We start from the raw sequence: 11,309 nt of genomic DNA on the forward strand, positions 1-11,309 counted from the left end.
AAAAGAAAGAAAAAAAAAAAAATCAAAAAAACCCCCAAAACGACGTCGTTTTGGGGGGCTGATGGAACGGCCGCCGAAAAGGGCGGCCGAGAATCCGGACTCCCAAACTACAAAGTCTTACAAATTTTCTTTGTTTTTTTTACCAACCACACACATAGGTTTACACCATGTTTGCTTATTTAATGATTTTTGACTTTTTATAAAAAAAAAATAAAAAATAAAAAATTAATGTAATAACTTGTAACAAATAAGTAAATAAGTTGCTTATTTATATTGTTGCCAAAACACCCTAAATGGGTAGAATAAGCATTAAAATCCAACACACGGAGCATGACAATATAACTGTGGAATCCCAACAAACCCAACTTGCCTAAGCTCTAAGGAAAGAAAGGCCACAAAGAGCACAGATGTTAGAGAACGTGCGATGTGGGAGTGGGAAGAAGCAAAGGCAGTCTCTCCTGGTGATCATGCCACGACTCACATGTAACACTACTTTGTTGGATTCATGAATCATTTGTATTTCATTTTTTTTAGCAACAGCACAAGGGGAGTTCTTACAGACATCTACCTAAATCTTAAGCTGCTGCATATACAGATTTTATAAATAAAATAAATATGTATATACACACAGACGCATAAACTCAAATATATGATTCATATTAGAAACCAACTTATTATTACAAGTTAAAAGTTGATAATCAAAAAGTATAAGTCACAAGCACCCATTTCCCAACTTCCAGATAATTGGCTTATTTAAGCTATTTTTGTTTAATAAATTATAAGCAAAAATTGTACCAAACAGTCTGGTACAAACTTTCAAATTAAAAACAATCAATTTTTTTAAGCTACACCAAACTGCCTCAATATATGGCTGGTGGCAGACATGTAGAGTATGTGTAGGGGAAAAAATGGCAGTATGATGATTCAGTCGGTAATAGTGAGATCTAAAATCAAGAAAGCATTAATGAATTGAGTTAATGCCTACCTTTTTTTTTAAGAGTAATCTCCTTTTATAGTGGTAGGTGTCTTGCTTTTCGAATTGCATAACTCAAATTATTTGGTGGGTAACTTGGTTGGACCAGACTCATTTATGCCTTGTTGAATTAGACACATGAATATTCTTGTGTGTAAATCTTCCTTCCAACACAGTAGTATTGTTTCCATGATTTTTTTTTTTGCCTCTCTTTTTCCCTCAATTGATTTGTCACTATAAATTCAAGATTCAACCACAACATTATGCGGCGACTGACATAGTGTGTGATAGAACTTACCTCCAAATTAAGATGGCGAAGAGGGTCAATCAAAATTGGGCAAAGCTGACTTGGGCCGAGCACCCATTTGATCTTGTGTCAGATCCCTGTGGGCTTGTGCTGATTAGATACCGAGCCAAGCCACGATAAAAGGACTGATGAAAATGGGGGTAAGATTGATACGAAGGTGAGTTGGGCTGAGTAGCCTAATAGTACAAAGTCAGATTGGAAACAACTAGATGGCTAGTATGCTGAGCGGATTATGCTCAACCATCCAACTTGAACCGTATTCTCCTTGGTCGAGGTAGTATCGACAAGTATGCTTGAGTCAAAGCTTGTAGATACTAATGAGCTTGCATGAGCGGGAGACAGTTCATCCGCGGAGAAACACGTCACTAGAAGACCTAGACATGGGATGAGATCAGATTGGGAAGGATCTTGAATCACGTGGGCTAATAGATTGCCCTCATGGAGATGGAGAGCCTAACAAAGTAGTGGTTCCCCAACTGTTACCATGAGGATGACCCGAGTAAGAAGCACATGAGGTAGTTATCGAAGGTGCCTTGGAGAGGATTACTGATTTTAATATCAGAGGGGAGCATCTCCAGCCAAATCCCGGGCCGGCAACACTCACAAAGTTCTTTGTTTCGCAGGTCAAAATTCCTGGATCGTGCCTGGTTGGTCACAAAGCTCTGATTCTATCAATGTCTTGCACAGATTGTATTTGAACCTTAAATTTATGAGACAAAAAATAAAAGAAAAAACTTCATAAAATAAAAGTTATTTTTTTCTCACAAATCTCTCTTTATAAATCTGTTTGCAAGCGCAAAATCTAAACAGATTATAAATGAAATCAACAATTTGCTGCACCACGGTTATCATGAAACTCAATAAAAACAATATTTGGTTGAGTGGAACTAGGGTATGAAAATGAAAAACTGTATCACATCAGACTCAATCTCAACTTCAAACCGAGTGATTAATAAAACCTCCATAAGAGTTTAAAAATTCAACGAATCGTCCTATGGAAATATTACAGATCAAGGGTAAACAAAGAAAAAGGTTTTATATCATACAACAATAAGACATGAACTCACAATTCAGACCTTATGATTGATAAAACTCACTTAAAAGGTTCAATTATTGCAGCCTATGGAAATATAGAGAAAAGAGGTCCTTGCCTTTCTTACCCAAAAAATAAATAAACAAGCCTATTGAAACTTCATCACAACTTTTTCATTTTCAAATTACCCTGCAACTGCCTTTTTTTTATTCTTTTTTTTTTTTTTATGTTTATTTATGAAAAATGCTAAAAATAGCCTTTAAGGTGGTTGTTAGTGTTAGAAAATATGTAAAAAAAATATATATATATATATATATATATAAATATATAAATATGTAAAAGTATTTTAAAATATGTCAAATATTATGACATTATGTAATTTTTATTGACAATTTTAAATTTCAAAATTTTATGACTTTATTTTTCTTCTCACTTCATCTACATTTTTTTCACCCACAACCCACTGAAATTGATCAAATGCCGTCTGTGTTTAAAGGGATTCAGATGGCTGTTGCCCTGAGGCATCAATAAAAAGATCCAATGGACACATCACTAAAACCTAAAACAAAAAGATGTTTAAGATGAACAAGTGCTAAACAAAACTGTGAGTAGACATGAATCTCGTATAAGTTAGCAATCGAATTTACATAATAGAATCAACTGATTACAGATCAAGGTCAAGGTTACACGAATTGAAACAATAAATAGTAAAGTTCCTCCAAGAATGGTCAGGCAAAACTACACTACTGCACTGGCTGAGGTTCTCCATCATATATAAAAGTCACCTTTCGTCATCATCATAAAAAACTAATAAAATCAATGATCCTTCGAACTATAAGTTAAATATGCTATTTAGTGACGATACTGGCCTGGGATCATCAATAAAAGCGTCCCAATTGAATCAACATCACGCTAACGTCATCAGTGGAGCCTCGTGAGATAGAGAGGGTTGCAAGCTTTCTACAAGCCAAGAGCAGTTCTGGCTTTTGGATGCCGCCTATGCACAAAGGACGAGCAATATCTACAGCTTCCTGATTACTAACCTGTAGGATGATAAAGGGCAAAAAAAGGGTCAATTAAGATTTACCTTTCAAGAATTCTTTAAGAAACTCAAAAATGATATTAATTTGGAATGCATTATTACCTTATCCCACAACCCATCAGAAGCAAGGATTAAGAACTCCAAATCGGGTTCAATTCTAAGGATTTTTGTTTCTGGCTCTGCTGTTACCCATTGTTTTAGGTGTCGATCTCCAATTCCTCGGGACACAGCCAAAGAGCCCTGAATTCTCCAAATACCATGGCAACAATCTACATAGCCACCCTGCAAATCATATCACGCAACCCATCAGCAAATAAGCCTAAGATACTACTTAATTTTCAAATCAAAGTTGATGAAAAAAGAGAATATATGTAATAAAGCACTAGCTGCTGCTTACCGAAGCCTCAATTCTTTCCTTTTCATCCTCTCTTGAAGGGCGGTGATCAGAAGTAAGGGCCTCAGCAATCCCTCCTCTGCTCATTACAGCACGACAATCGCCAGCATTGGACACCACAAGATTGCCCTTCCTGATCAGTGCCGTGACACAGCATGATCCACTGCGGAGATCTTCCTTCAGAAATTCAGAATCTGTGTTCAGATACCCACATTTAACAGCCTCCTCTATTTCTACTTCATCCCTTCTCTCGACTTCATCTAAAATGTTCTTATCCAAGTTTTCCGCTGCAAACTCAGCAGCCTTTGTGCCTCCATGCCCGTCAAAAATCCCAAAGAAAGCCTACAAACACGGTACAACACATATCAGACTCATGTATGATACAACAATATGATGATTAAAGTTCCTTGAGCAAATTATAACCCAATTCTGTCTCAGATTTTGAATTCTTATGTTGCTTAATCACCTAGAAAACGTAATCTATGAATCAAAAAGAAAACAACCTCAAATCCTTCTAATTCTAGCAACAGCTTCGATTTTTAACATAATTTCAAATTCTCAATCATAATTTGACTAACAAAACCTTCCAATTCTAGCAAAAGCTTCGATTTTTAACATGATTTCAAATTCTCCATCATAATTTGACTAACAAAACTAACTAATTTCGCTGTGTATTTGATTTAAGAGAAAATGATAAAAAAAAAAACCCAGAAATCAAAATACCTGTTTGGGATCTCCTTGAAGATTGACGACAGCAGAGTACCGATCTTCCATAACTTCTCTTCTCCCCCTCTTACAATACACAGAGTAGCCATCCCTATCAACCTCCACCAGCTCTCTCCGCTCCACCGCCGGCGTCCCGGGACCACCGGCGGCGACAAATCCGACAGACGAAATCGGAATATCGAGCCTGGCAGGTCTCTTCCTCTTCAAAAGCGTCGGGGAAATCGAAGAGGAGGTGGAAATGACAGCATCGCTGGACGCCCTGTTGAGCCCACTGGGCGGCTTCTGTAGCCGAAGAAGCCTCAGAGGGGAAGAGGGAGAAGAAGGCAGCGAAGGAGAAGAAGGTGAGTTGGTTAGGGTTAGGGTTTTTTCAGGGGAGGAAGAGACGGAGGTTTTGCAGAAGAAAGATGAGGAAACCCTAGACGGAGAGAACACCGGCGAGTTCGAGATTGCAACGGTGCAAGACATGGTTCTCTCTCTATAACGTTCGAATTTTGTTGTTTCTCAGTTATTATTTTTGTGTTTTGTTGTTGTGATTGTGTGTACAGAGGACAAGATAGAGAGAGAAAGAAAGGTATATATACATATTTAGAGAGAGCGGTTTATGAAATGATAATGAATGGTTTGTTTGATAAGCGGGGTGGTCAAAGCGGGTCTTTTGGCCCATCCCGTGTATCAACAGCGTGGTTTTTCTTATCAATTTTGACCACTTATTTGGGCGCCTCATCATTTCAAATGTCTATCCTGCCCCCCTTTCTAGCAAAACTTTGATAAAGAGTTGGTAAATTCTCCTTCGTCAATAAATTATTTTAATTAAAAAATTAATACAAGTTATTATAACATTTTTAAAATTTTTATTACGCTTTTTCATAAAATGTTAAAAAATTATTAAAATAATTAATTCTCAAACCAATCTTAATTTCTATTTTTTCCTTACTTTTTTTTTTCACCTTTAATTTTTAATGATTTCAAAATCAAATTTTTTTACCATTGAATATTTTGTATGGTTTTGACTTAATCCAATGAACTTGTAAAAGAAGATGATGTGAGTTTTTGAAGGACACCCGGTGTGGTGTCGATCAAATAATTTTTTGATAGTTAGACTTAGAAAGAGAGAGCGAGAGGAAATATAGGGTTCTATTTATTGTTTATCTTAGTCATTTTTTTTTTATTTTTTATTTTACTTTTTATAGAATGTCTTTGTTATAATCGTGATAGAACTTACATCCACTAAGTTGTAAACCAGATGAGTTGATCTACTAAACTCAGGTCTTAATTGGGATAAGTTTCCTTTTATATTTCATCTCTCTATATTTAACCATACTCTTCTTGTGGGTTTCAATTTAAACTTATTTCGATGATTCAAATCACTTACTTCATAGGCTTTACAGTAAATGTTATTTATACAAAAAATTAGATTTATCGAACAACTATGAACATAAAAACAAATCATGCTTTATTTTACAAAATTAATAGTTTAAGTTTACAATCTTATTTACTATTCATTTTATAAAATAAAATGTAACTTATTTTTGTATTTATAGATGTTTGATGAAATTGATTTTACATGGATGACCTTTATTATGGAACCTACAAAATAGACAGTTCAGATCATCGATGTGAGTCCAAATTTGGGCTCACAAGAGGAATATAGATAAGTATGGAGAGATACAAATGAGTTCGGATCGTCTGCCGTGATTGTCTGTGGTGCTTTCTGCGGCGGTCCAAAATGACGTCGTTTTGGACCATTTTTCCCCCCTTCCTCTTTAGCTTTCAGCCTTTCTTTCACTTCATCATTTTCAAAACACCACATAATAGAGAAGTTGTTCAGAATGTTTGAAAATACCGCAGAATAGAGAAGTTTTTCATGATGTTTGATTGGGATGGAAAAAGGTTCATCACGACGGTAGAGTTGACGGGGATGATTAGAGAAGCCGATAAACTTGGTCATCTTTCTCCGATCTACTCCAATGGTCTCAGAGCTGTTTCGATCTGCATCGCCGTCAAGAGATTGGCCTCCGACAATGAATCTTCTTAAAACGTCTTTATAGAGCATTAAAGATCATTTGCCCGAAAAAAAAAAATCGAATGGGTTTGATTCATGAAGTGTGATCCATGTTTTTTTTTTTTTGGAACACACAGAGTGGGTTTGATTCATGAAGTTTTTTATTTTGGAACACAGTTGGTTTGATTTAGGAAATTTGATTCATGAAGTTTTTTTTTTTTTTTTGGAACACACAGTGGGTTTGATTCATGAATTTTTTTTTTTTTTTTTTTTTTTGGGAACACACAGTTGGTTTGATTCAGGAAATTGTTTTCAAATATTGTATCAAATATATATTCTTGCAAATATTGTATCGAATAGTTTTGCAAATGACTTCTTGTAAAATAAATCTTATATATACATATATATATATATATATATATATATTTTGATTGATGCCTTCTTTTGGTCTAAATCTCTCAGATTTGTGTTCGAAGTGGTTTGATTTGTATTGATTTGAGTTTGATTGGCCTAAGTTTGGTTCGGATCTAATCTTGAATCGCTCCAATTGTATTCGTGTCTGCAATTTTGATATTTCTTTTGAATGAAATTCAGATCTGGTTTAACATTACAATACTAGTGCTAGTGTGTGTGTAGAAAGAGAGAGAGAAAGGGAGAGAGATGGATAACAGAGGAAGCGATGTAGATAATTTTGCAAATTTTGGTGATGGTGCTGAGTTGAATCCATTCTCTTACCATCCATCTTTGTCCCTGTGCGATTGGGTTCTATTAGACATTTGAGAGATGAGAGAGAAGAAAAAGAGGCTTAAAAGCAAAAGAAGAAGAAGGGAAAAAAAAAAAAAAAAGGGTCCAAAACGAAAAGAAGCACAACAGACAACCACGACAGACGATCCGGACTCAGATACAAATATGGAAGGGAGCTTATCCTGTCTTGATTAATATTGTATACATCGACTATTATTTATATGGAAATGTTATTTCTACGGAAATGTTATTTCTACCCCTTTTTTTTTTTCTTCATATAAGTGAATTATAAAATTTATTTGCGTGTCTAAAATTACACATGACAAAAATTTCAATGCAACCTTAAAAAAAATTATCTTTGAGTGGATTTTTAAAGAAAATGAGTGATAATAATATCTTTCATATCTAAATTTAAATTTTTACCAACATGATACACAGAGACAGAACTAGAATTTTATTATCGGAGGGACCAAAAGAAAAATATTTTTTTTACCATATATGCAAAACACATATATATGTATATATGATATATAAATTATATATACATAAAAAAAATTAAATACCATAGAAGCAATTTCTTATAGATAGAAAGATAATTTCAGATGTAAGAAGAATAACATATATATTTTTTATACTGGAGGTTATTTTATATATAAAATGATATATATATATATATATATATTTAAAATTCTATGACAAATAATAATGTTCACATAAACGGGAAGGTCATGACCCCCTCTAATTTTCTCCTAATTCTATCATTGACAATACACCATTATATGTTTGTTTTAGATTAATAAAGTTAGCTTTGTTAAGCTTTATAGTTTTATATTTTTAAAAGGTGAATGGAAAGCCTAGTGCCTCCAATTTCTTTCCTCACAAGATAAGATTCTCTGAAATAATCATTACAATAATTTTGCAATGGTATAAATGGTTTAAATCCAAAAATATATAATCAATGGTTTAAAGATATCTTTCAACAATAATTTTGAAATTGACTTTTTAAATTTTATTAAGAACCGCCCCCCCTCCCAACAAAAAAAAATTATCTAAAAATTTCAAATAAAAATAAAAGAACCCAAATTGCAAATAATAATAATAATAATAATAATAATAATAATAATAATAGAAAAATGATTCATCTGCACAATGTATCCCTTCCAAACCCCACAAATGATGTGACAAATAAAATTTGAAAAATTGACTCACATTCAAATATTCTTTGAAAATTCTTTTTACAGTTATTTTTTCTTATCATGTCATTAGAGAATGTAACACTGTGGATAAAAGTAATAATAAAAAAATCCCAATATGATAAATGTGGTTAGGGGCAATACTGTACTTTTGTGGGGGAGAAGGAGGAGTGCCCTAATTTGAATTATTTGGGGGAGAATTGATTTCCTCAGGAAGATTTTTTTCCTACGAAGGTTAAAGGTCAAACACGTTATAGACATAGACACATAATTTAGGTGGTGGGGATGCTTTGACTCTTTAATTGGGAACTTGGAAGTGAACTACCCCACTCTTTCTACTTCTAATTTCGTAGCTGCAAAGATGACTGAATTGGTGGGACACGTGGCCTAATAATCCCAGCAGACACGTGTCGCGTTTTCTGTATCAGTGCGGGAACGTTCGAAGAAGTTTACCGTTTGGTAGCGACCGTTGCTTCCACCTAGGGACGGACACGTATCATTTATTACACAGGGGCTGTTTGGCAATTTCCATGGATAGTAATAAAAAATAAATTGTTCATATTTGTTTTTTTAGTAATACTCTAAAGTAAGAAAATTTATTTAACTTTGCAAAAACTTTGGTTTTCAAAATCAATTTTAAAAATATTTTTTAAAAATTTGAAAATCTAAAACTTTTTGTACCATTATTTTTTTTCTATTATTCACACTCTACATTATATCATACATATAGGCAAAATATAAAATACAAGCAATTATATCAAGTACTGGGTATTAATTTTTTTAAGAAATAAATTAATTGGTATTCTTTCAAAACTTATTACATTAAGGAGGGAGGATATTAAAATTTTCCAAAAAAATTTATCAAGGCAGAATTATATAATTTTAAAATGCTTTATACAATAATATTAAAGGTCCAAACTCTGTTAGTAAACACCACAATATATCAAAAAATTATAATTTAATATATTTGTACATATTTTTATTAACAGAACAATATGTTTAAAAATTTATAATCCAATATATTTTTATATATTTTAAAATATTTTTACACGTTTTCAATGCTAACATTTATGAAGAGGGAGTACTCGAAACTTCATGGACGGTGGTCTCTCCAGTCCAGTGACAGCCATTCAATCACCAAGCCATGAACCAAGTAATGCCTGAGGACTTACCTTTTTAGTTAAAAAATTAAAAAGTTATATTTTTAGTCAAAAAGCTAATAATTCATATCAAAAAATCAAAAAAATTTTTTTTTATCTATTTTTTGCATATCTTTTCGTAATTAGTCAAAAAATCATTCCAAACATATAAGTTTTTTTACCTACTTTTTTAGTCAAATAACCAAAAAGTTACTAAATTAGCCTGTTCCCAAACGAGACCTTAATATATTTAAAGGCGAGGCCTTAATATATTTAAAGCTCCGTTTGGAAAGTGGATTGATTTTTTGACTATTTTAATCTGGGGTTAGAAAGTTTGATTTGAGAAAATTTTTTGACTTTTTTGTGAGAGAAAGAATATAATGATTATGGGTTGGATGTAATGTTTTGTCTTATTGAATTAAAAAGCCTATTTTATTTTTTGTGACTATTTTAACGAAAAAAGCTCACAAACCAACTTCCCAAATGGAGCTTATAGGTTTCTTTGACTATGAGAATTGGGTTAGGTTGACAATTAGTCATTAAAAGATAAAAAAAATTAAGAAGTTAATAAGATAAATGTCATATTTAAATCATAATAATTTTATTTTTTTTCTTACAAAGTTAAAAAAATAAAATAAAATTGTCAACTGAATTTTTTAATCCCAAATTAAAAAAGCTTCAACTCCAAAAAACTCATTAATTTTTTGTTTGCCAAACGGCTACCAAGTACAGTGACCCTAATAGTTTTTTGTTTTTTGTTTATCCTTTTTTTAAAATTTGTTGGCAATTATTTATAAACCAAAGAGGCTTTACATGTATGCGGCAAGGGTTCAGGAGAAAATGAGTTGAAAATTTCTTTATGACACGCAACAAATCAATTATAAGTTTTCTTCGTATGTAAGTAATGCTTACAAGAACACGCTTTCTATTTCTCAGTTTCACAATTGCTGTTTTTCTTGACTTTAAATTGGTTTTAGGGTGGGTTTGTTTTGAAGGATTAGAGTGTGAGATTGAACTATTAGTTCTATTGGACTAATAGTTTATTGTTTGTTTGATTTTGCTCCCGACTAATAGTCTCCCTGGACTGTTAGTCCTACAAATATGGGACTATCTTATCCCATGTGGGGGTGGGATAGAAACCATGGGATAACTCATCCCATGGGATTAGACAATGAAATTACATTTTTGTTATCTAGTATTTAATTATGTATTATATTTAGTAAAATTCAAAAAAATTTAAATGTCTCAATTTAAAAATAAAATAATTTTATTTAATTTTTATTTTTTTAATTTTTTAAAAATATTTTTTTATAGATATTTTATTGATGTTTTATTTTAAAATTTTGTTTATATTTTATTTAATTTCATTATTTAAATTTTACTTGATGTTTTATTTTATTTCATTATTTAATTATTATTATTTAAAATAAATTTATTTAAGATTTTAATTAAAAAATAACATATATTTTTATTTTTATTTAATTTTTAAAAAATAAATTTATTTAATTGTGCAAAAAATAAAATAAAATAAATTTTTATTTAATCTAACTAAAAATAATTAAAATATTAAAGCTATGTTTAATATTGCTATTACTTACTAAATAATTGAAAATGATAAAATAGTCATTTGAGCATTTATCATTTTCCATAATATCTCAAACAAACATTAGATTCACTAAAAATAGTCCAATCCAGACATCTAATCCCATGACTAAACAAACATAGGATACAAATACAGTCCAACCAAATAGTCGAG

The 11,309-nt window shown here is 32.0% G+C and overlaps 1 protein-coding gene across 1 annotated transcript; it reads right to left on the reverse strand.

Moving 5' to 3' along the window:
• Positions 1-2,934: 2,934 nt before the first annotated feature.
• On the reverse strand, positions 2,935-5,155 carry LOC114320622 (putative protein phosphatase 2C 25). Its single transcript, XM_028267691.2, has 4 exons — positions 4,473-5,155; positions 3,753-4,091; positions 3,458-3,637; positions 2,935-3,356 (listed from the first exon to the last, which is right to left on the reverse strand). Exons 1-4 carry the CDS (start codon positions 4,938-4,940, stop codon positions 3,192-3,194), a joined length of 1,152 nt encoding a protein of 383 aa, XP_028123492.2. The 5' UTR covers positions 4,941-5,155; the 3' UTR covers positions 2,935-3,191.
• Between the last annotated feature and the right edge of the window lie 6,154 nt (positions 5,156-11,309).

Source organism: Camellia sinensis, chromosome 14 (assembly GCF_055761805.1).
Source record: "Camellia sinensis isolate YWXY chromosome 14, ASM5576180v1, whole genome shotgun sequence".
NCBI lineage: Eukaryota > Viridiplantae > Streptophyta > Magnoliopsida > Ericales > Theaceae > Camellia > Camellia sinensis.

Excerpts from the sequence above, each read along its gene's own strand:
- LOC114320622 (XM_028267691.2), bottom strand. The coding sequence starts at position 4,940 with ATGTCTTGCACCGTTGCAATCTCGAACTCGCCGGTGTTCTCTCCGTCT. Across the intron at positions 4,092-4,472 it reads TTCAAGGAGATCCCAAACAG|GCTTTCTTTGGGATTTTTGA; the intron begins GTATTTTGATTT and ends CCGTGTTTGTAG. Across the intron at positions 3,357-3,457 it reads CTGATGGGTTGTGGGATAAG|GTTAGTAATCAGGAAGCTGT; the intron begins GTAATAATGCAT and ends ATCATCCTACAG.